Genomic DNA, 25,006 nt, shown 5'->3' on the forward strand with positions numbered 1-25,006 from the left:
TTTTTTTTTTTTAAAGCAGCTTCCAGAAGGTTTTAAGGAGTCTAGAAAATTGCCTTCTTTGACTCACCCAAGACTAGCCACTTTAGAATACGTAGTCTCCTCCCCAGAACCCGCCCAATAGGCACGGTTTCTCTTTTGTGCAGACCTGCTTCTTCGGAAGGGAGGTGGCAAAACCTGTTTGAAGGTGAGGTTACTTACCTCCCTTCCACCCTTCCCTCCTCCTTGGAGGCAAGAGCAACAACAGCTGAGACAGAGAAAAAGGGGATACAGAAGTGTTGGGGAGCTGTTGCTCCCCGACAACTCCAAGTGTTTAAAGGCGACAGGAAGACTTCTGAAGATGGGAACTATACAAGAGGCAGGAGAAAAGACATTGGATCTCGGGTAAGGAAGACTCTGGCTAACTTGATTGGAAGCAAGGAGTGACTAGTCTTAAGGGACTTTCCCACCGTCCAGCTCTTTCCAAGTCAAATCTCGGGTTCCTAGAGGAGATAAGACTGTAAGAGAATTAATTTGCAGAGAAGGGATGGAGGTGGCTTTAGGTAGGAAATATCAGTAAGGTATGGGAATTAGGGAACAAGGGATTCCAGGATAATTCCCTATTGCTTTTTTTTTTTTAAAGGAAGTTTCTATGTTTTGTTTTTGATAAATCTGCCCCGTTCTCCGGTTTCTAATACCCACCCTCCAGAATGGCCATCAGGAAAGCTGACCCAGAACTAAGTTAAGGTCCAGGTTCTCCTTCCCAGCAAATCTCTCTTCCTCCTTACCTTCTTCCCCTACCCCTCCACCGTGGTTTCCCCTCACCACTCCCTAGTGTGGTGGAGGAAAGGCAGGCCTGACTAGATGACATCTTCCCCAACTTTGCCCAGTGACAGCTGGGCAGGTCTGTCGGGCTCCAGCCAATTGTAATGTGAAAAACCTCTCACCCCTACTGTGCAGGTGGAGCAACTGCCAACAGGTAAAAATAATTAGCTTTACCTTCCATGCCTCCTCTGCTCCTAAACCCAACAGTAGGGGTGATGGCTTTCTAACAAGTGGTGAAGGTGGTAGAAACATCTAGGAGACCAGAGATCTGACTTCTTTTTAAGGCCTGCCCTCTGCTCTGTACCTTCATTACTGCTCTTCATTCCAGTTCCCTTAAGACACTGCCTAGTTTGTCTCATAATAATCTTTTTTTCGGGAGACTATAGGGTCAGGGAGAATGCAGAAACAGCAGTACTAGGAGCATCCTTGAGACTTGGGGAACTGGAGCTGAAGGAAGACTGGCAGGATGAAGAATTCCCTAGGTGAGGAAGTATGAGCGAGGCTGGGAAAAGGGAGGGCTGGTCACAAATGGAAGGCAGCGATGGTAAATTGGGACTTGAAGGAAAGAGGTGGAGAAAAGAAAGAAGAGGTGATATCATGGCGGGGACACGGAATTGATAAGTTGATACCAGCTTAATGCCTTTAGCCTATATTTCTTCCCCCTTTTCATCTTTCCCCTCTAGATTGCTTCCTGAAGAGGCTGACCCTTCTGGAGATCCTCATAATCCTGAAAGAGACTCACAGGCAGGTAGGTAAATTAGAACCCAGGCCTCCCTGATTCTAGTCCAGGGAAGGGTTATGCCACCCTGTCCCTTGTGGTTCTACTTCCCAAATGTCCCGTGTTAGTCCTTCTTTAGAATTCACCCCATATTATCACTTACAGAGACCGGAATTCTAACATCCCCCACCAACACAAACCCATCTTTCTCTTCTTTTTTTTCCCCTCCTCCAACCCCAGGAACCCCCAGCACTTTAGCCCTGTGTGGCCAGCGCCCCATGCGTAAGCGTCTTTGTGCCCAAGAGTTGCGACTGAATCTGACTAAGGGGCCTGGAGATAACGGAGCCTCTCCCACCCACTCTGTACCTTCCTCTCCTGATGGCAGTTCTGACCTGGAGGTAGAAGAGTTGGAGACACCTTCAGACTTGGAGCAGCTGGACAGTGGACATGAATTTGAACGGGAAGGTGGGAAAGAAAGCTGAAGACTGAGCTGGTAGAAGTAGAGGCCAGTGTTAAAAAAGCTCAGGATGGATTTAATGGGACGGAAGTTAGAACTAATAAGGTGGGGACCAAGAGGTAAGACCAGCAAAATTTCATCAGAATGGAAAGGTAGAGCTTATTGGTCCAATGTGAGAGTAGTCAGTATAGGGGGAGAAGGGGGTACTTCATGTATTGAGGGCAGTTTTATTGAATAACTGTTATATTGCTATCGATGAGCTAGAACTGAGTTATAAAGATGAATAAGATAATCCCTACCCTCAGGGAATTCTCTGTTTAGTATGAAATAAACATATATACAAATAAGTGCAGTTAAAGGTTATGATCTACATATGTATAGGGTACAGTGTAAGCAGGGAGAAGGCAAAGGTCAGTTCCACCTGAGAGGTGTTAAGAAAGACTTCACAGAGGATGCCATTCTGAGCTTATCAGGTAGTTGGAGAGACATTCTAGGTGGAAGAAGCAAATTGGGCAGTAGCATGGCATGGTAGGGAATTCAGAGTATTAAGTATGACTATTTAGGTATTAAGGAAAACTTTGTTTCTTCTCTACTCACAGCACTTTTGACACCAAATGTATGGGTTTTCCCCACACCAACCAGTTCTCCAACTCTCCAGACACAAATTGGGTGTCCTACAATTCAGTCATGACACTTAACTGGAGTTAGCACAGACACCACAGGTTAAGAGCTCACCCACAGGACTGCCCCAGACTTCAGACACCAATCACACGTCCAGGTTGTCACCTGTGCATCTGACCGACAGGCGATAAATCAGAGGTGCATGCCACCCCCTCCTCAGGTTTGATAATTTGCTAAAACAGCTCACAGAACTTGGGAAAACAGTTTACTTATTAGATTACAAGTTTATTATGAGAGGATACAGATCAGGAACAGCCAGAAGGAAGCAATACATAGGACAAGTTATGTGAAAGGGGGTGTGGAGCTCCGTGGGTGCACCACCCTCCCAGCACCTCCACGTGTTCACCAACCCAGAACCTCTCAGAACCCCTTCAGTTAGGGTTTTTTTATGGAGGCTTCATATGTAAGTATGATTGATTAAATCACTGACCATTAGTGATTTAGCACAACCTCCAGTCTCTCTCCCCTCCTCAGAGGTCAGAGGGTAAAAGTTCCAAACCTCTAATCATGTGGTTGGTTGGCCTGGCAACCGGCAGCCACCCATCCACAGACGTTTTCCAAAGTCACCTCATTAACATAAACTTCTGTGGTTGAAAGGGGCTTGTTATGAATAGGAAAAGATACCTCTTTTACCTTTATCATCAGGAGCTGTTTTAGAAGCCAGGAACAAAACCAAAATATATATTATTATACCACAGAATATAATATATATTCTGTGGCTGGGAGGTGAAGAGAGAATGAAAAAAGACTGTGTTAAGTAGGCAAGGGACAAATCATGGAGGTCCTTGCTGCCACACTGAGTTTAGATTTTATCCTGTAGGCAATGGGGAGTCCCTTGAATGGTTTTAATCAAGGGACTAACATCAGATTTGATGGCTTTCAAAAGATCGAAAACAACCTAAAGGTCCATAAATAGGATGTTAGTTCTACAATATTACAGTACATCCATACCATGGAATACTAGGCACTATTTTTTAAGATGAAGCAGTTCTTTTTATTGCTATGGAAAGATCATGCAAAATTAGTGAGTATAGTGTATTGTATTTTATGTATATTGCCATTTGAGTGAAAAAGGGAGAGAAGAAAAGAAAGCTTGCTCTAGCAGTGGTGTAAAGAGTAGAATGGAGGAAAACAGACAAGAGGCAGGGAGACGAGTTAGGAGGCTAGTACTAAGGCCAGATGAGAAAGGCTCAGAACCTGCACTGGGACACTAATAGTGGAAAGAATGATAAAAGGAGGATATAATGGAGATAGATGGAGGAGGATCTGGGGTCCTGTTGGCTTGACGGCTGGTAGAGAAGAAAGAGTCTCGGATGACAAAGGGTTTTTTTCTCTCAGGCAACTAGATGGATGGTGTCATTCATCAAGAAAGAATATGAGAGAGAGGAGGAAGAGAATGAGTTTGAGTTGCACTTGGAGTCTGGTGACTTGGAGATGACAGAGAAACACAAAGTAGTTATGTCTACTCTAGGCATTTAGGGATATGGGTCTGGTGGTACGAGAGAAGTCTGGGTTAGAAAGGAATCATCGCCTTACTGGCAGTAATTGAATACGTGGGAATAAATGAGATCACCCAAGGAAGGAAAAGCATGGGCAGAAAGAATCTGGAAAAATGGCAAGGGCCGTCAACCTACCATAGTGTAAGGTTACCTCCAGGCCTTTGTCTAGTGAAAAAGTGAAGATAATGAGTCACAGGAAAGAAACCAGCAAGGGGTTGAGTTGATTGGACAAACTAGGGCTAGAGTCATGGGTAAAAAATGAGGAATTAGATGTTGAGGTAATAAACTCTAAGAATCTGAGGAACTTACAAGGTACTAAAGGTATGTATTCTGCCTTGTTGATCCTTCCCCATCCCTCTTTTTTAGATGAGCTGCCCCAGGCAGAGGGCCTGGGGGCCAGTGAGGTAGCTGAAAGGCTGGGCCAGGATTGTATGTGGGATGTGGCTGGAGAAGATGGTCATCGCTGGAGGGTATTCCGAACAGGACAGCGGGAGCAGCGAGTGGACATGACCGTCATTGAGCCCTATAAGAAAGTCCTATCTCATGGAGGTAATGGAGGGGTAAGAACTGTGACTTCTTAAGTAAAATGCCGAAGCTGGAAATTCAGTCATGGGTTCAGAATCCTTCCTGCAACTTCTAGAGACCCTCAGAGTCTCTCAACCTAAACAGATGTACTGTCCATCAATGACTGAATGAGTTTTCCCCTTCTCCTCCTCAGGCTACCATGGTGATGGCCTCAGTGTTGTTATCCTCTTTGCTTCCTGTTATCTACCCAGAAGCAGCATCCCCGACTACACCTATGTCATGGAACACTTGTTTAGGTGAGGTGGAAGGCGTAAAGTGCTCCAGAGTGGATGTTAGAGAGGGAAACATTAAAAAGAACCCCTTCTCTGATCAGTAACTGATTGTAGAGTCTACAGTAATGTGCCTCTCTCTCTCCACAACCCCAAACGCATACCTTCCCTGACAGTTTCATCTCCCCAGGTATATGGTGGGTACTCTGGAGCTGCTGATAGCTGAAAATTACCTGCTTGTTTACCTGAGTGGAGGCACAAGTAGGGCCCAAGTTCCACCTCTGAGCTGGATACACCTGTGTTACCGCACCCTGGATCGGCGGTGAGCCTCTAGGACAAGAAGGCTACCACGCTCTATCTTATCTTTTTCTTTTCCATCTTGCCATTCTTTCTTCCATTCAATCTCTTCCACTTTTTTTTTACCACACCACATGGCTTGCAGGATCTCAGTTCCCCGACCAGGGATTGAACCTGGGCCCTGTCAGTGAAAGTCCGGAATCCTAACCACTTGGCCACCAGGGAACTCCCCCTTCCACTTTTCTTTGTCCCTCTATACCCTTTTCCAAGCCTCTCCTATCTTCTGTCCTCTCTTGGAGTCATGGAAATCTAGTTTCAAATCTTGCCTTTATCACTTACTACCTTTATGACTGTGGACAAGTCACTTAACTTTCTGGGACTCAGTTTCCTTCTCTGTAAAATGTCAATGATAATACCTTTGCCACTGAGTATTTGAATCAAATAAATCAACATGGCGCATTGCCTGGCACATGGAAGGCAGCCCTTCCTTTTCTCATAGTCTTGCCGTTTATTTCACTTTTCACATCTCCATTGTCTTCTTCTCTTGTCTGCCTTCATCCCTGACCCATATGCCTTTTTTCCTTGATATCCCTTTTCTTGTTTCCTTTCTTCCCTCCATTTTCCATTTGCTCACTTTTCTCTTCTTGTTCCTTTTTTTTTTTTCTCCTCACTGGTCTTCACCTGGTCATGGAGGGATGGAGGAATGTACAAAAGGAACTATGGGAGTGTAGGGCACAGGAAAGAAGTGGGGTAGAGAAGGCCAGGCTAAGGTGTTCCAAGAGGAGAGTTTCCTAAAAATGAAGAGGCTAAGCAAGATGGATGGAGCTGAGATTGCAGTTAAAGGAATGGGGATTCGACCCAACTATCAGAGAAATCTAGAAATTAGAGAAGAAGAGAAGGAAGTTAAAGTACAGAAGGTAGCTCCACCTGATCTTCAGGCATGAAGGTGGAAGGAGAGTTGAATGGTCTCATGTTCTTCTTCAGGCTCCGGAAAAACCTGACTGCCCTGGTGGTTGTCCATGCTACATGGTATGTGAAGGCATTCCTGGCACTGCTTCGGCCCTTCATCAGGTACTGGCTTGGGGGGCAAAGACCCCGTTTCCACTCTCCCCATTTTCACAATCAAGATTAAGAACTTCTTGTCCCACCCTGACTCTTTCTAGCCTTAACCACTTTCTACTTATTATGTTTCTCTTTGTAAGGATCTCCAGGAGCCCACTTCCCTGTATAAAACACACTTGGTTGATCCTCTCTTTTTAGTTCCAAGTTCACACGGAAGATCCGTTTTCTGAACAGCCTTGGAGAGCTGGCCCAACTCATCTCCTTGGATCAGGTCCACATCCCAGAAGCTGTCAGACGGTGAGTCCTGGCTTAAGGATAAAAGTTTGGGATGGGATGTGTAAGAGCCAACTCCCACTTTCTTTTTTTTTTTTTTTTTTTTTTTTTTTTTTTTTGCTGTATGCGGGCCGCTCACTGTTGTGGCCTCTCTCGTTGTGGAGCACAGGCTCCGGACGCACAGGCTCAGCGGCCATGGCTCACGGGCCCAGCCGCTCCGCAGCATGTGGGATCTTCCCGGACAGGGGCACAAACCGGTGTCCCCTGCATCGGCAGGCGGACTCTCAACCACTGCGCCACCAGGGAAGCCCCCAACTCCCACTTTCTTAATGCCTTGTTGGAACAAAGGAACTAAAAGACAGAGGCTCTGCTTTCAGAGGCTTCACTGTATCTGGGAAGACTCCATACATGCAGGACACTACTGTACCCAACAAGAACAAATGAAAAAAATTAATCCTATAAGTGCATCAAGGAATAAAGGAGTAATCACAGCACAGAATTTAGAGGAAATTCAGACCAGCCCTAGAAATTAAGAAGGGATATGTTGGCAGTGAATAGGAGAGAATATCCAGTGGGGGAGTGTTGCTAGAGAGCAAAGGATCCTACATGATGACTGACCGAAGCATCTAATCTACCTCTTCCAGTTCACCTGGCTTCTCTCCCTAAACCCCTGAGTAAAACCCAGTCTGCTCCTGTACCACTTTTTTCCCCTCTCTTTCTCCTAGGCTGGACCAGGATCTCCATGGCTCAGGAGGGACCTAGCATAGGACTGGAATAATGAGCTTAAGAACCAAGCGAAGATATTGATCTGCTTACACCCTAAACACTGAAACATCTGAGCTGTTTTGTAAATCATCTCATCCTCAATCCCAGTACCACTGGATCTAAACATCTCAATGGGATGTCGTTCCTTCCATGACCCTGACTTCAAAGCAGGGCTCTGAGGTCCAGAGCCTGATGTGCTGGGTGACTTTCATTTCAGCTGGAGGGGTGCATGTTATGGCATTTTATATAGGAAAGTGCAAAGCTGTGCTGCTTTAGCTGTAGAACCTTGGGCAAATAACCTCCTCTCTTTGAGTCTGAGATCCTTTCCACCTGGGGTATTCTAGCAGTCTGTGAACGTGACGGGGTGGATGGGGAGGGCAGGGCTCCTGCTGGAAGCCAGGAGTCAGTGCCCTAAATGTTGAAGAGCCATTCTGTTTCCCTCTTTCCTTCAGTAGTCACGTCTGCTGCCTGTGAGCCTGGGGAGGGGCATTTTCAAAACCTGTATTTTGTCCTCTTTCGTAAATTCAGATCTGTAGCGATTAATAAACTGCGATGAGAGATTCAAGCGCCGCGCCGAGGAAGTGAACTACTCTTTCCTCAACCCCTTACATCACAATCCGTCTGTCCGTCCTGGCACAGGAGTTCTTGCTGCAGAGTGTCCCTGGGATTTTCAGCTGAGCCCCTGCGCCTGCCGGAGCTGACCCGCGGGGAGAGGGCCTGGGGGAGGGGCGTGGCGCGCGCGTCAGAGCCCCCCTCCCCTCCCCCAAGGGCCTAGGTTCTAACGACCCGGTGGGTCGAGAGCCGAAGGGAGGGAGAGAAGGTGGGAGCCCCGTCCTTCCTCACTAGCCTCCCTCCCAGCCCCACACCGCCCAGCCCCATGGTCCCCGCTGCTGGCGCGCTGCTCTGGGCCCTGCTGCTGAGTCTGGCGCCCCGGGCGGGGGGGGTCGAAGGCCTGACTTCGACCGCGGGACAGTTAACGCTTCGGGGGCCCTATGACCCGCAGCTACCGGACCACCGCCCGGAGCACCCGGAGCGTTGTTTCCCAGAAAATGAGGGTAACATGGAGGATGAGGATGACGTCGTGGCCGTGGCCGACAGCCTGGCAGGCCCGGCCGCTGCCGAGCTCTTGACCTCCACGGTGTCCACAGGTAGCAGGTCGCGATTGTCGGCGAAGGAGGATGGGTCTTTGGAAGAGAGGGTTGTGATTTACGCTAGAAAGAATAACACCGAGTTGGAGACTCGCAATACGACTTCCAGTACACCTGGGGGGCCTAGCCCAGGGTTTACAGCGAATGACCAGGATTCCGAAATCAGGATGAGTTCAAGCCAGCGGCCCTCCGCCTGGAAGGCTAATGTGGACCAGCTGCTCTCTGACACTACCCTGAACCAGTGGTCAACAGCACGGTCCACCCCAAACCAGTGGCCACCACCCTTGCCCACAGCCATGCCAGCTCCCGAGGATCTGCGACTGGTGCCAATGCCCTGGGGCCCATGGCACTGCCACTGCAAGTCTGGCACCATGAGCCGGACCTGGGCCGGGAAACCGCGTGGCCTTTCGGGGCGCCTGCGAGTTGGGGCGCTGAGCCAACCCCACACTGAGCACCGGCCTTGCACCTACCACCAATGCCCCTGCAACCGCAAGCGGGAGGAGTGCCCCCTCGATGCAGGTCTCTGTCCTGACACCAGCTGCACCACTCAGACCACCACCAGGGCCACCACCACTACTCTTCCCCTACTAGTCAGCCGACTCAGACCCACCCCCTTCATCCCCAGTCTCAGGCCCAACCCAGACCTTGCTTTTTGGAAAAGGGTCAGGACTGGGCTGGAGGATATTTGGAACAGCCTGTCTACAGTGTTCACAGAGATGCAACCAGTAAGTGTTTAGTGATGAGCCAGCATCTTTGTTAAGGCATCTGAAAAGTCCTGATATCCAGAACCCTGTTGCTAAGCCAGCGTGTCTGCGTGAACTATTGCTTATGTTTGGTTATTGATTCATAAAATGCCTTGGCTGTTCACATTGTTGTTAGCCATTGATTCCACCTATCATTTCTTGAGCAACTGCTGTTTGGCTGTTAGGCAACATGTAGGTCATTAGATGATTATTGACCAAACTGTTAAGATTGTAGATACATAAAGAACTCTGGATGTGGAGATAGTTGATGGATGTGGAAGATTTCGTAGTTTTCAGCTTATTAACGCAGCTTAACAGTAACAGCTGCCAATATCTGAGGTCTTATGTGCACTCTACCTGGATCAGTCCTCACAACAATACTATGGTATTATTCCCACTTTACAGATAAAGAAACGGGGGGTTTACAAAGTAGCGGAGTCACAGCAGGATTTAAACCAGGTTTGTTTGACACTAGTGCCGATGATCTATACCACTGCTAACCCAAAGAACTGTCCTCCTGGGATTATTCCCAGAAACTTAAGAATTCTCAGGGAAGGACTGTCCTCTACTTTACCAAAAGAGCTACCAAAGTTCCTGATCGACCTGATAAAATATTCTTAAGGTCTCAGGATGACAGGACCTTTGGGGAAAGGAGAAGGACAATAAAATGTATACTTGGTCATTCTGTCAGTTTCTGGTTTTGTCTTTCTCCTTATTGTGTCTAATACCATTATTCAATATAAAAAAGAAGCATAAATAGTGGGCAGCAGTCAGTGTTAAGGGAATGAGAGTTTGTGGGGAGAGGGAGATGAGACAAGGAGGGGAAAAGAATATGGATGTGGTTTTATTTTCCCTTTTCTCTATTTCGTTTCCTTACCCAGATAAACAGAAATCGGAGGTAACGGCCACTTCATCCACAAGAGGAGGTGTCAGCATCTCAACCTCTCCTCCCCATTCAATCCCAGCACCCACTGGATATTTTTAGTACAGAAAAACAAAACTAGAAAAAAACATATTGTTTGGTCTTATGTCTTTCTACAAAGGTACCTACCTGAAGGTGGGGAGACCATAAATCTCTTGAACCTTAAGACTGAACTGTGTAGCTAGCAGCATCTGGCTTGGTCCCTTCCACTATCCCCCAGGATAAAAATGTTGACATTGCTCATCTTCTTCATTTCCAAAGTTGTTTTTAAACAAGTACTTCTTTAAAGACTTGAAAAATCTCAGATGAATGCCAAGAAAAAGGAACAGGAAGAACAATGGGTTGAGCCCTTGGGAGGTGATGGTTATCTTCTCCTTGCCTTCAGGACACTTGGCCTTCTCTCCTCAGAAAGGGCAAGGTCGGCACAAAATTCCATGACAGCCACTTTCTAGGAGTTGCCTTCATTAACCACGTCTACCCTTTAACCCAACACACACCTGTAGTGATTACTCTGGGACTATTTTGCTTAAACTTTTTTTATTTGAAAATGTATTTAAAAGTCCAACAATTTTTAATATAAATTATGACTCTCAAACCCATTCCCATCACTCTAAATATTGTTAAAGTGATGGTAGCATACACATTAGAGAAGGTAGCTAAAGGTGAGAGAGCACCAAAGAAAAGATTGTGTCTAAAGAATAGGCAGTAGAGGGACTTCCCTGGCGGTCCAGTGGTTAAGACTCCTGCTTCCACTGCAGGGGGCGTGGGTTCGATCCCTGGTCCGGGAACTAAGATCCTGCGTGCTGCGTGGTGTGGCCAAAAAAAAATAGGCAGTACAATAAGGCTCAAGATCAGGGTGACCGGAGATTCCAGGAGTTCCCCCATCTTTCTGCCCTATCCTGTTAACCCTTTAGATCTAGTATAACCCTTAGGCTATTCAGCTACTTTAGGCCAACAAGATGAGCTACTTTCAGAGCAACTAGCTAGACTGGAATTGGGTACATTGGGAATGTATCTCTATAACCAAGCTTAAACACTTAAAAACAAATCTGCAGGAAATACACTGAAATTAGAACCTCAGTCACTATAGGTGGGGGCAAACTGGATGGATGGTGGAGTCAGCAGAGTGGATCTTAGTTCTCACATTCCTGACTCCCACTACCATCAAACAGGATCCTTCCTGTTACTGAGCTAATGAGATCCCTGCCTTCTCATCTCAGAGCAGACAGGAGCTCATCTGTTCTGCCCTCCTCATCACCCTGCAAGGAAGGGGCCAGAACAAATCACCTGAGATAACTGAAAATGCCTGAAGACCCGACTCCTACATTATTTTCCCACCTAAAGCAGACTCTTCAGCCAGGTGGGCAGTGGGACCTGGTCTTCAGACAAAACTCCCTGAGTCTTATTTGTGTCTGGTTCTAGGACTAGGGCACAGAAACAGAGCTTAAAATTTGGAGAGGATAAGCTGGGGTATCTATGGCTCTACTGTTTTTCACTCCCTCCCTTCCCCAGTCCCCCCATACCCTGTTCATGTCTCCACACTGCAGGAACCCCTCCTCCAGACAGCATAAGGATGGAGAAGCACAGTACACGTCCATCACAGAGACATGAACCCATGCAAGCACAAGCGACACACTGAATAAAGTGTTTGGAGATTATGTGCAGCCCTATGGAGCCTACTTTACACAGGGCCCCAGTTCATCCATGACTCAGGCTTAGGATGAACAAGTGGAAATCATTTGAGAGAAAAATATCAAGTGGCTCTCAGCTGGGGGTGATTTTGCCCCCTCGGAGACATTTGGCCATATGTGGGGACATTTTTTGTTGTTATAACTAGGGTGGGCCAGGTATGCTGCTAAACATCCTATAATGCACAGGACAGTCCCTCACTACCAGGAATTATCCAGCCCAAAATGTCAAAAGTGCCTAGTTTGAGAAAACTTGCTCTAGAGGTCTTCCGGCTCTCATGCCAGAGGATCTTAAGATCACTCAAGGATGATTGTTTTCAACCTATCTATTTCACCACCACTCCCATTCTCAGTGATCAGTAAGTCTACCCTGAGACATAACTCCTAGTTTTGCCGCATTCTGGGTTTCTCTCCAAGATCCCTCGCCAGCAGGGAGGTGGGCAGAAGGCATATCCCCAAGACTTCAGGTTAAGACCCACCTCTTAACTCTTATCCAGTGGGAAACAATAAGGCTCCTGACAGGGATGGCATTAAGGATAGAGGTAGTAGCAGGATGGGGGTAATTAAGAGAACTCATCTTAAATTGAATTTTTAATTAATTTTTAAAAAAAAGGAAAGATCTTAGGAGCCAGCAATGCTACAGAAACATAGGGTTAGAGGCCTACCTAGAGAAAGACCCTGGTATTGGCAGAGAGATACTGAGGGACTGAGTTTCAAGTCTGAGATCTAAAGAGAAAAAGTAGACTAGCCAGTGGTCACCCTCCCAGACCCTGCTTGACGTCTGCTTCAGTTCATTCCAGGATGAAAGATAAGGGCAGGTAGGTAGGGAGCTTCTTAGCAAAGCCGGCTTCAGCTTTGGTAATCTCACCTACCCACCACATTTAAGGAGTTCCAGGTTAAGAGTTTACAAACATATGGCACCTAGACCGTCATTCAGGAGAAGGGAACTCATTCCAAGTTCCCAGAAAACTCCTATCTCAGATCTGATAGTGTCCAGGGCTTCAGCTGAGCTCCTTCTGGCCAACCAGTAGTCACTTGGTCAGTCCTGCTGCCTTGACCCCATCTCCAGCAGGGGCTACAGCCAGAGGGAGTAGAGGGAGTCCAGCCCCCAAGCCATTTGAGGCACAATTAGATAGGGAAAAGAGGGGCCCTGGGGTTACTGATTCTAAGAGGGAAACTGGTAGGGCCAGCATCTCTTCTGGGCTGGACAGGGTGAAGGCTGGACACACAGTGGAACCTGATTAAAGGAAAAAAAGAAGGAAGATTAGCCTCGAAGAAAACCTTAGGGAGAGGGTACCACCTGGTTCACACTTAACTATTTCCACAGTGTGCTCTTTTTTTCTGTTTCTACCTGTCTGCACATCCCTTTCTCTCTGCCTTTCTGGATCCTACCTTTTTGACTTTTCCATTCTAATTTTCTTCCTCCCTTCACTTCCCATTCTTGCAGAGGATCACGGTTCCGAGGCAGGGGGCTGGAGGTGTTGGATGGGTTTCTCTAATCACTCACCAGTCGTATTGGAGCTACAAGCCCCTAGAATTGCTCCACGGTCTGTCTCGGTTTCCCTTGGATCTCATCTGCTCCTGAACCGCACCTGTCTGTGAAAAAGCACACGTGAGACCCTCTCCTAAATCTTCATATGGCACAGTAAAAGAGCTCCCCTGTGCCCTCCAGGGAAGAGGCTGACCCCATCTCCTTGACAAAATCAAATCAATCTGAAAAGGTTAAAAATAATCTCTATTTCTCCAAGGGAAGTAAGTCTCAATGCCTCCCTTCACAATGACCTTCACGAGGATGAGACAAAGTGGGTCTTTTACTAGTAAGATCCTCTCACAAAGGACTCTCCCATATTTATCTGTGTTTCATAACTGGTGAAAAGATTCCTTCACTACCTCCAAGCCCATTTCCCTTATTTTGAGAGCAGAAATGCATATTAAACATTACTCAGGATAGAGGTGCTCAGCCTTTTCCCTGTCCCAACACTCCCAACCACAATATGACTTACTGTGGCGCTGAGATAGCAGTTCTTAGTTAATAGAAAGAAGGGTTATGGTTTTTGGAAAAAGCCCTCCAAGTAACTATTAAGACATATATATCCTCCATCCAATGAAGAAAAATCTGCTAATTGTAAAGATGAGGGAGCCTAGGAGAGAACTGAAATGTCAGATCTCAGATTTATGCAGCCTGAGACCAGGACTAGAATCCTAGCTTCTAGCTTCCCATCGAGTATTCTGTTATGCCTCCAGCTTGAACTTTCAAAAAAGGGCACAGTTCTAGGTCACAACCTCATATCAACCTCTCCCCATTCCCTTGTTACCATGGCAAGTCCATCTCCAGCACCCATCTCCCCAGAGCCAATGTGAGTCAGGTGGACAAAATTCATTGGTTCCCCAATCATGGTCCGGTCAATCCGTCTCCTCTTCTTCTTCTGATTGGAGAAGACAGGGAGTTACATCACAGTGGAGGAAGGGAAGAGTTGCAAACCACTAAGGGAAAAGCTAAGGGCCTGGTGGGAAAGGGGATACGGCATTACAACAGGGAAATCACTAGGGTATGAAAGGCAAGGTTAGAACAACATAAACAGAGAGAGGACACAGGCAGGGTGGTAAGGGCAGTGGCCTGCAGAGTGAACACTGGACAAAGAAAGGACATGTCAAAGTCACCTCTGGCTGATGAGGAAACAGTGGGGAAAACTGACAGGTATTAAGCTCCACCTACAACCCCTGTCCAACTCAAAATGGACAGGAAAAAGAAGAGATAGCTAGGACTGTTCACTTCCTCCATCACCCAGTCCCCTTTATTCCATGTACACACCTGCCAGGCCACAGAAGCTATCCTGACAGAGAAGGCGGCAAGAAGTGTGCTTTTTAGACGGCGGATCCTAGACTGATGTATCTATGTCCCAGTATACGGTAACTGGTTTCGGTGGGGTGGGGTGGGGTGGGGGAGACTTACCGGCTGGGGTTTCTCTACCACGCAGCAGCCCAGTTTGTGCCAAAATTCACTCATGTTCCCCGATGGTTCCAGTTTCACGTCTCTGCCTGAGGCCCCAGAGGGCTCTTGCTCTGGTGCCTTGACCGCCCACTCCTCACTCCCCTCAGGTGTAACAACACCCTGGGTTTACTCAGCTGGACAGGTCTAGAGAAAGTGGAGTCCTCGGAGCCCTTAAGCTGAGCGGTGAAGGTCAGTGTCTCAGACCCTGAGAGACTAGCAAGGTCAGAGAGTGGGGTGGGCAAGCAGGCACGAGGTTACGTCTTCCACAGACCTGGAACCCTGGATGAGCAGAAAGTAAAGAGAGGAGAAACTTTAATGAGAAATCCACTCCCCCACTCTTTTTTTTTTTTTTTTTTCCCCCCACTCTTTGAGAAGGCTCCTGATGAGCCCATATCTTCTTGCTCCCCTGTAAAGGCCCTAGTCCTACAACCAACACTAACCTTCTCCAAACATAAGAACCTCCAAGTCTGACTCTCAGAGAAAGGCAAACAACCAAAAGGGCACCAAAGGGTTACGGAACAGTAGCTGCTGGTACCGACGGAGGGGAGAGGAAGGGGGCTAGAAGCTAGGAAGAGAGGAGGGGAGGGGACTAAATGATACTGGCAGAAATGAGCAAAGTTTGGGGGTGCTACAAGCTCCACCTCCCTTCTCCCTGGGCTTAAGGCAGAAGGGGAGGGGCGTTTAAGTGACTTTGAAGAGGAAATGGTGGTTTTTTGTTCTCACAAACAAGGCCTCCACCCCTGACCCTCCCTTTTTCCTTACCTTACCCTGAACACCTAGATTTTCTTTAAGACCAAGAGAGGCCTTGACTACCTAGGTCCTAGGTGACCAACTGCAGCAGGTTGGAACCTAAGACTTTCTACAGTGAGGAATTTCTTCCCTCTCTGTTCCCTGCCCTTGTTCTTCCTCATTTCCCTCAACTGAGATCCAACGCCTCCCAGAAGCCATTTAACAGTTTTTTTATTACTTGACCTTGAGATCCTTCCTGAGGGCTGCCTACACTCTGTTTTATCTGTGTTCTATGTCAATGCACTCCTCTGTGTGCACCTCTGTTTGCACATATGTTGCATGACCCCATGTCCACATGTGTGTCTTGTGGAGATCATCTGTGCACAGGTTGTAGGTACACGTGCCAGGTATCTTCTGTCCCATGAGGAATCTTTTTCCAGCCTCCCCACCCTCTTCACATGTCCTGTCGTGCCACTCCACTCTGCCTCACACCCCATAGGGCCTGGGCCTCCCTCCCTCCCTCCTCCCCTCATGCTGTGACCTGTTCTCTCTTCCCTCCTTACCACTTCCACCCCCAATCTTCATCAGCCAACCAGACATGAGGAACTTTCCAACAGCATTAGTGTCCAAGGAAGAACTTCCTCCCCTCTTCATTACTGCCAGCCAGGGTAGGGCACATATAGGTTTCCTCTATTTTCACTGCATTCCCCTAGTGCTATAAGACAAGCAACCTCAAAGATTCCAAACAGGGCAGTTTCACGCACATTACACTTTAGCCTGAATAGGAATCTCCCCTCCCTCCAAGATTGGAACCCTGATGCTCTGGCACCCTACACTGATCTAAGAACTGAGAGGGTTTCTTCTCAGCCTTGAGATGAGATCACAGAAACACTGAGACACAGCTTCTGAGGGATGGAAGGACCCGGGAGTCCAGGCTTTCTCTTACTTCCCTTCCCACCACTGGAGGGGAGGAGTAATGAGACAGGGCGGAAGTCAGAACACGGCTGTCCAGAGAGGGGAGCTGTGGTCAGTGGGGAAGTCAGTCAGTCACAGGGTTTGTCGTGCTGGTGGTGGTGTTGGGTGGTAAGGGTTGGGGGGGTGGGAGGGGATGAAGAAAACAATGAAGAATCAGAGGAAACCCCCAACACTACCAGACACGCTGTACTGAGACCGGACTCTCCCCCAACACCCTCCTTGCTCAAAGCTGAGTGAACAGAAGTGGATGGTGGGAGGGAAAAGGAGAGAAGAGGGGGAGGAGGAGAGAGGGAAAGGGGCAGTGGAGGGAACAAGGACGTTTCTGTTCCTTTTCCACGGACCTGGCCAGGGCTGGGTGGAGGGAAAGTGTGTGTGTGGGACTTGGCATGAAATGACCAATGATGGTGAGAAGTGACCAGGAAATTCCATTCCCTAGGACACAGGACATAAGGGTCTCTGAAACCTGGGGGTGGGGTCAGCGTGAGGAGAAGACTGGGCAGGGTGAACGTGGTGGTGGTGGTGGTGGTGGTGAGGGGGGAGGGGAACAGGCCAGAAAAGGAAGTAAGAGTGATTGGCTGCCACTCTCCTTTAAAATATCTAGCGAAGAGTGGGTTGAGGAAAAATGAAGTCCTCAACTGGTCAGCCCAGGAAGAAGAGGCACCTGAACCCACTACTCACTATTTCAACTCCACAATTAAGGGGAAGGGCTGGGTAAACAGCAGGAAGAATCAGGATTAGATCGTATAAGGCCATACCCTGACTGCCAAGTAGTGCTGTGACTTGGGCCTGAGTCCCAAACAGGAAGGGTGAAATACAGAGCTGGAAAAGACACCAAGGTCACAGGAGAGCTTAAGAGTTTTAAAACTATTGGGGAGTGAGCAGGAGAATGGATGGGAGAAAGGTTCCAGGGAGGAAGGATGTACAGAGGTAGTTCCCTGGTCCTGTTCTAGCCCCAAACCGGTTTTCCCGGTCCCGCTGACTCCAGCCCCAAGGCCTCCTACCCCGCTGCCTGACAAGCCTTCACAAGAAGCAGCTGGAGAGAAAGAGAATTGAGAAAATGGAGCGGGCAATTCTGGCTATGAGCCCAGGGCTGCAGCTGGTCCCCTATGGAGACCTCCAGACATGAGGGCTGCTGCGGGGCTCTAGAGAAGTGGGGGTGGACCCCAACTTTCAGTCAAGTGACAGGCATTTGCCCCAGCACCAACTGTGCCCTTCCCCAGGAAAGGTCTTGTGGAGGCTTAAGAGGAAACAGGGCTAGGCCCTCAACTCCCCCTGCCCAATAGGTTCAGTCACATAGGCTCCATTTCTGCCCACCCCCGGACTCTACCCAGAAATTCTCTGCTCCTCCCAAGTTTGAACTAGGATTGGGCCTCTCTGTGAATCCTTCCGACTTTGTCACTGTCTGGCGTGGCTGCTTGTCTCAGATTTAGACCTTCCCGGACCAGCTCTGCTTCAGTTTGCTGGCACACGGCAGCACCGAGGTTGGCGAGTCTCAAAAGAGACCTTTTTCCCACCTCCCGTCTCCCCCACAACACTCCAGACCCGTCTTCCCTTCTGCTCTTCATTGGCCTCACCTGCGCACCGCCGGAGCACGGACAGGGACGGCTCCTCACCCGGCGCACCCCTTTTGCCACCGACCCAGCATCTCGACAGCCGCGGACGCCCTCCTCCCCCACCCCCAGCATCCGGTGCGTCTCCGCCTGACTGGGCAGGCGGGGCGCACGGGCCGAGGGACCGAGTCCGAGGCCTCACCTGCTCTGCTCCGGCATCCAGGCGTCCGGCGCCAGCTGGTGGGGGGGCTCCCGCTCGGTGCCCGCCAGCGTGGGGCTCCCGGGCTCGCTCCTCGGCGCGGTGGGGGAGCCGAGGGCGGAGCAGCAGAGGTGCGGCTGGCTGAGGGCGGAAACGGCCGCAACGCGATTACGAAACCCGTCCGGCTGGGAGCCGGGCACACAGCTCCCCTCTGGACTGAGGTGGCGCTGCAGGACGGAGGGACGTGGGAGGGGCCTCGGAAGCCCCCGAGGGCCGCCGCCCCTGCCGGGAAAACCCGGGAAAGCGGACCCTCGAGGAAGGCCTGGCACGCAAGCTGGACCCTCCAGAATCGTGCGTTCTGTTTGCGCGTCAGGTGTTGCGGGGCGAAAGGAAGCGGAGCCCCCAAATCCTTCGGCCCCAACCGAGTTCAGAGATTGGCAGAAGCACACGCATCCCCGATGTTCCTGTGCCCTACCGCAAATGCAATAGGGCTAGGTTTATTTACCCATTGTGAGGGTGGGAAGGCAAATCGGGAGGTACCGAGGGAGAATTTTTGTGATTCTCAAAAACACTTCGGGTGACCTGAAATCCTTAAATTGGGGAATAAAGGGACACTCCTCTTCTCCACGTTGTCTAGAGTCAAGACTTTTAATCCATAAACCTAAAATTAGAGGACAGTTAACTACTCATTCATTACACCCTCAGTCTGCACGGGGGAGCTGGAAGAGCTCGGGAATCAGACCAATAAGCCTACGGAGATGCTTTAGTCCTGTCTCCCTCCCTCAAGTGTTCTGGAACCTATCTTTTGAATTAGCCGAGTCAGGCCGGGAGGGGGCGGGGAGTCCTTCCGCCATTCTTAGGAGGGGCTGCATTGCAGGGGGAGACTGAGCAGACTGACTCAGTCACTGAACAGAGAGGGAGTGAGAAGACAAAGCCGTCAAAGCCCCAACAGCTTTCTTGTTCTCCAGCCCAGAGCAGACATCGGAGCCCTCGAAGTACTCCCTCCATCTTTGGAACACGCTAGTAATTCACTGATAACAGGTAAACGAAACCGGGGCGGGGGTGGTGGGGCGGCGGCAAGGGGCTGAAAAGATAGTCGGTGCTTCTAGTTAGGTTGAAGACCCCAAATGAGGATGGGGTTGGGGGACAGTTCAAGAGGAGCGAAGGCGGCGCTGTGAACAATAGGCAGTTATTCACAGTTTTACATCTTTGCTAAGATCTCCATCCATGCCTTATAATCCTTTACACAGATATTAATTTCTAACAATTTACATGTAGTTATTTCTCAACATTTATCTCATTTCAGTTGTCAGTTTGCCTATAACATTGTCCTGGAGATAATAAAATTATTAATTTTATTATCTTCAGTTTAGTAATCTACATCTTCCTTTTCAAGCTGTCAATTTGTTCTCCCAGCTTTTTGATGAATCTCTAGTCCTACTGTACCACTCTAGCCTCTACTTCCCTGTATCTTCAAATGTTTTCTGTTGTGTTCCATTAATGTGTCTACCCTCACCCCAAACTTATTTGTCTCCATAGGAAGGAGTTTGGAGGGAGAGATACGCGATAATATTGAGATAATATTGAGATTAATCCTGATCTTTCTTTTAACAGTCTCCTCCCATTCCCAAACCTTTTCTCCAAAGAAAGAGGCAGTTTGAGGTAGGAAGGTAGGGGCTTCTGTGTTGGAGAACTGCCTGATCCCATATTGAAATCAGTACAGTCCACAAGAGCTAGGTATGGGGGCAGATTCTGGAAAAGGAATGCTTATTTGCAGCAGAATGAGACACATATAATGAGATGCCAGAGAGGTTCCATTCCCCTCCACCACCATCCCTTGTCCTCCCCTCTACAGTGGCAGCATGACACAGCAAGGCCCTGTTGGGTAGGCCCTAGAGTCCCACTGAGGATCTGGACAAAGGGTATCTGGGCGTGTCTTTGTGGCTCAGAGAGAGCCACTTTATGCTATGTATTTGCTAATTATGTACCTCTAAGACTAGACAGTGATATTTAGAAATTACCTTTGCCTAAAATACCTGAATAATTTAAAATGAAGGATAGTGGGAAGCATTTATTGAGCATATATTGTGGTACAAGGCACTGTCCAAGCCCTTTAAGATAAGTAAATGAGAGATATAAAGATAGATGAGCTATGGGTAGAAAATATTTGGGGAAGAAAAAGCTAGCTGAAATGGGACCCTGTGCAAATTTTGGGTATTTGGGAATTAAATCCATACTATATTAAATTTAAAATGTTCGGGTATTTTAGCATCAATTTTCGGTGTAGTCAATGTTCTTGACTTGATTTTAAATGCTGTATATACTTGATTGAGTGCCTTTCCGAAATGCATTTGGTACTCTGTACATGTCTCTGAATCAATGGCATGGCTAGAGATTTTGGACCTTTTAAGTTAATATTTTGTACAATTTCCTTTACCTTTTTTAATTGCAAGAGAAGCTCTGCCAGACATTCAGAATTGTCAGGACTGTTTTTATACATATACTGGTTGAAGAAAAGGAGTCAGTTTGTCAAAGAGCTTTTTCCCTTTCTCAGATCCTATCTTCCTCTCTTCTGCCTTTGCATTTTCACCATTCATATCAGAATCACACTTAACCCACTGAATATCTGTTCTTCAGGAACTAAGAATTCTTGCAAGTTTTGGGAATATTGGTATAGGATTATAAAAAGCTGCAGGCAACTATCTATGTATAACACATCAAAAAAGAATCAAGACTGGAAATTATGAGACCCTATCCAAACTGACTGGATAATTTCTAAGGCGTTTTCTAGTTTTAAAATTCTATGCTTTTTTTACCCCCTATGATTCTATTTTTTAAAGAGCCTATTATGTGCCCAGCATTATACTAAGCTCACTCTGGAGGGGACTGGTAAGGGAAGGGATACAAAAGAAGCCAGCTAGATTGGCAAACAACTAGTACTGTTAGTTTAAAAAAATCCCCATGGGAAGAAGTCAATAATGCTGCTGACGCCTAAGGTTTGCTTCTTACAATCTCTACAGTCCCAGACTAAGCCAGGGTTGGCTGGTTGATAGGAACAACATTTTTTGTAGCTTTCTGTGCACAAGCCTCTGCAAATTACTGTGGAGATGATCAGGGCTGAATATCATAGGATGATGACCTCACCTTTTCAACATGCTCCCCCACGCTTTTACAGTCCCCGAATTACCCTCCTTTTAAGCAGCTTGTCTGCTGAGTAATGCTCAGCTCCCAGGGTTTATTTTGGAGCTTGAACCTAAGAAGAAAAAGAGTAACTCTAACATTAAAAACATCCTGGTCTACCCACTTACCACTCCTAAAGCCCCTACACTCACACATAACTGTATTCTAGATTAAGGCCTACTTTTTCTGCCACATTATATGGGGGCATTGTGGAACCTACTTAAGGCCACTATTTAGGAGTCTCAAGGCCTGGTGAGAGCCAATGGACTCTGTTGGAGGAAGGCCTTGTGAAATGGGGGTTCTATTTTTGGAGACAGTGGAATGTTCTTTCTGCTCCTTTGGGAACATTTCAACTAATGCTTCTTGCCCCTTCCCTTGGTTAGTAAGCAGCAGGGTGGGGGCTGCAGGGAGATATAATAGTCTAAGTTCAGGGTGTGGGTGGAACGGGCAGGAAAGGTGAGAGAAGTACTCATTAAAACATGGAAAAGTATCTAATTCTGTTAAAAGACTTTCTCCTTCCAATCTAAACTTTACTTTCCTTACCTGAAATTTCTAATCCATTTGCTCTATCATCAGGTGTATTCTAGCACTGGGTCAGAGAAGCAATCCTGTTATGGCATAGAAAAATTCTTTTAGCACCTGCATGTTGTTCTGAAGGGGAGGTAGGCTAGAGAGAAATAGGCTGTTAAGTTTTATCTGTGGGGTTTTAAATGGGAGTGGCAAGGTATTCATTGTATTAAATACTAAGGGAAAATTAGTCAGCAGCCTTGAGTGTCTTTTGTGTTTAAAGCCCAGCACTTGTGAAGAAGGTACAAAGTAGACTGGTTTTTACCCTTGGGGAAACTCTCAGTTCCTTGAAGGAGATAAGATTATCCCTATACAAGACATATAACAGTGATCTGTAACCCCAAACTGATATAGTCAGGTAAAACTCTACAGGCATTGTGGGAGATACTGGAAGAAATAGGGTAGATGGAGCTGAGTAAGTTTAAGGATGTCCTCCAGGAAGAGGTGAGTTTACAGTAGGGTTTAGAAAGCAGGGAGGAAAATATAAAGTAGAAAAATCATGGAAACCCTTTTCAGAGGTACCATGACCTATTAAACAAAAGGCAGGAAGAAATCAAGAATATGAAATATAATAAGAGTTCAGGGGAAAGATTCCTCTAGGGACTTGAATGGAGTGTTGAAACTTGGATAGTATTTTAAGGTGGAGAGTGGAGAGAGTTAAGACAGGAATAAGCATAGCTGTAGCAGAGAACGTACTACTGCTAGGAAGAATGGGGCCAGATTCTGGAAGGCCTTGAAAACCAGACCCAAGCAGTAGGCAGTAAATAAGTCATTCCAAGATGGGGAGGAGTTAGGAAATGGTAGAAAATGGTAACAGAGGAAGATTCCTGAAGCTTGTCCTAGGGAACCTGGACTATGTACAGAGGCAAATGGGGATGTAAAGTTTCTCAGTAAGGAAAGGCCATGGGCCGCAAAGAGGTGGCAATACCATGAAGACTGATAAGTGGTTTCTTTCTAGGAAGTTATGAGGGACCCTGTGAGTAGCCAGTACAGCTCCTTTCTTTTCTGGAGGATGCCCATTCCAGAACTGGATCTGTCGGAGCTGGAAGGCCTGGGTCTGTCAGATACATCCACCTACAAGATCAAGGACAGCAGCGTTGGCAAAACAACGGGGCAAGCAACCGGAGCAGAGCAGGAGAAAAACCCTGAAGGCGATGCCCTCCTTGAGTACAGCACCTTCAACTTTTGGAGAGCTCCCATTGCCAGCATCCACTCCTTCGAATTGGACTTGCTCTAAGCCCAAGACCTCTCTCCCACCACCTTGCCCTCCTTTCCTGCCCTTTCAAGCCCCTCCTTTCCACCCTTTTACCCTATCAGTCTTGCTCTCTCCCCTCTATTGTGTTGAGGTGGTGCTGATGAATCTGCCAGAGTTGTGATTTATTTATTTATTTATTTATTTATTTTATTTATCTTTCTTTCTTATCAGTTTCTTTCAAAAACCCTCAAGCCACAAAGTAAAGGGTTCAAGCAATGGAGTATTGGGTCACAGGGATTCCTTTCCTCCCCCCCAGATATTAATTCCAGAAAACAGGCCTGATGAGGGCACCAGAGAGTAGTATGGAGTGCAAAATGGAGGACTGATTTTTTTACTTCATTTTAATCAGCTTCAGAGATTGCTCAAACCTTCCTAATTTCTTGCTCCAGGCCAGTAAACACAAATATTTCTTCAAGTGTTGATGAAAACCCTGTAAGTTTCAGTTTGAGATTATCTGCTCTAAGACTGTAGGATTTCTAAAAGGCTAAGGTGGTCCTGCTCCTTCCTGTAATACACTTTTTCTCAGAGAAATTGGGGATAAAGGTTTAAAACAAGAGGAAATAATACATTATGGGAGATGACAATAGGGGAAAGCACTGAATCATTTCAGAAATAGATATGCTCTCTCAAAAGGGTTTTCCTTCTTCAAGCTTACTTTACAGTTTTGCTCCTGTGGGCTGAAAACTCTAGCTAAGGAAAACCACTGGGATTTCAAATCTTAAAATGCAATCCTGCTGACTATTACGATAATTTGTAGGGTATTATTCAGTTTCTAAAAGGCCTAGGGTTTGGTCCTTAGTATTTTAGTTTTGCCCTCCTGCATTTGCAATGTAGAATAATGATCAAATGGGCCTCAGGCACACTTCTTCAGCTACCTTGATACCATGAAATGAACAATCAACTCTGACCCTACACCTTGTCTCCACTCCTTCTGAAATTATTGCTGCTGATTTGTGCTGCCATTTAATCACTTCTTTAATAAAGACATTCAATCCCAGGACTGGATTCTAGTTTTCTCTCTTCACAAGGAAGCAGTATAGATCTCAAAAATTAGCCTTGCTTCCAAGTTCAGCTTATATATTTTATCTAATATTCAACTTTGAGGAAGGGTTTGAGTAGCCTTTATACATTAAAATGATGAATTTCAAGTTGAACAGATAGATAACAAGGGTGAAATCAGCTTGAAATTATTTAAAGTATTTTGGGAGAAAGCTGTAACCAACCACTCTTGTGCTTGCCCACTGACTACCAGTATTTGAGGTAACAATTCCAGATGCCTCAGAAGGCACCTATGGCATTAAATCTGCACTGCATTATCTCAGCCTGGGTGCCTAACAAAATAAACGAATTAACCCAAATACATTATCTGCTTACTTATAACTCACCTCATTTTAAAAAAAAAAAACTATTTGGACTAATTTACAAGTAGTTTATGGGTGCCTACCATATGAGACAGAGTCGGACAACAGAGAGGTTGTAAACAAGAATGAGAATGATTTTGACCTTCAAAAAGGGAAGCTGCAAATACCAATTTGGGCAGTATGCCGTAAATCCTTTAAAGTACATGAACAGGATCTAGAGAAATTCAGAAAAGGGGTGGATTAGTAGTTTGGGATTAGCAGATGTAAGCTATTATATATAGAATGGATAAACAACAAGGTCCTACTGTATATAGCACAGGAAACTATATTCAATATCCTGTGATAAACCA

The 25,006-nt window shown here is 47.0% G+C and overlaps 4 protein-coding genes across 5 annotated transcripts; 3 read left to right on the forward strand and 1 right to left on the reverse strand.

Moving 5' to 3' along the window:
• The first annotated feature begins 214 nt into the window (after positions 1 to 214).
• Positions 215 to 7,883, forward strand: BNIPL (BCL2 interacting protein like). The gene is made up of 10 exons (XM_065889467.1): positions 215 to 381; positions 1,188 to 1,283; positions 1,485 to 1,549; positions 1,760 to 1,984; positions 4,523 to 4,705; positions 4,875 to 4,977; positions 5,141 to 5,272; positions 6,232 to 6,318; positions 6,508 to 6,606; positions 7,308 to 7,883. The coding sequence occupies exons 1-10, from the start codon at positions 338 to 340 to the stop codon at positions 7,342 to 7,344; spliced, it is 1,071 nt and encodes a 356-aa protein (XP_065745539.1). The 5' UTR covers positions 215 to 337; the 3' UTR covers positions 7,345 to 7,883.
• A 341-nt stretch (positions 7,884 to 8,224) lies between these two features.
• Positions 8,225 to 10,140, forward strand: C1H1orf56 (chromosome 1 C1orf56 homolog). Its single transcript, XM_065897439.1, is given in 4 exon segments — positions 8,225 to 8,310; positions 8,312 to 8,403; positions 8,406 to 9,220; positions 10,120 to 10,140. Coding segments are annotated over 4 exon segments (1,014 nt in total).
• A 2,286-nt stretch (positions 10,141 to 12,426) lies between these two features.
• CDC42SE1 (CDC42 small effector 1) lies at positions 12,427 to 18,403 on the reverse strand. 2 transcript variants are annotated; one of them, XM_065887803.1, is made up of 5 exons: positions 18,297 to 18,403; positions 14,802 to 15,119; positions 14,164 to 14,274; positions 13,356 to 13,444; positions 12,427 to 13,085 (listed from the first exon to the last, which is right to left on the reverse strand). In XM_065887803.1, exons 2-4 carry the CDS (start codon positions 14,853 to 14,855, stop codon positions 13,370 to 13,372), a joined length of 240 nt encoding a protein of 79 aa, XP_065743875.1. In that variant the 5' UTR covers positions 14,856 to 15,119; positions 18,297 to 18,403; the 3' UTR covers positions 12,427 to 13,085; positions 13,356 to 13,369. The 2 variants fall into 2 exon arrangements, with proteins under 2 accessions (XP_065743875.1, XP_065743882.1); XM_065887810.1 differs by lacking the exon at positions 18,297 to 18,403 and adding an exon at positions 18,119 to 18,177.
• Positions 18,404 to 19,179: 776 nt separating this feature from the next.
• On the forward strand, positions 19,180 to 24,295 carry MLLT11 (MLLT11 transcription factor 7 cofactor). Its single transcript, XM_065890516.1, has 2 exons — positions 19,180 to 19,334; positions 22,999 to 24,295. The coding sequence occupies exon 2, from the start codon at positions 23,005 to 23,007 to the stop codon at positions 23,275 to 23,277; it is 273 nt and encodes a 90-aa protein (XP_065746588.1). The 5' UTR covers positions 19,180 to 19,334; positions 22,999 to 23,004; the 3' UTR covers positions 23,278 to 24,295.
• Positions 24,296 to 25,006: the final 711 nt, after the last annotated feature.

Source organism: Phocoena phocoena, chromosome 1 (genome assembly GCF_963924675.1).
Source record: "Phocoena phocoena chromosome 1, mPhoPho1.1, whole genome shotgun sequence".
Lineage (NCBI taxonomy): Eukaryota > Metazoa > Chordata > Mammalia > Artiodactyla > Phocoenidae > Phocoena > Phocoena phocoena.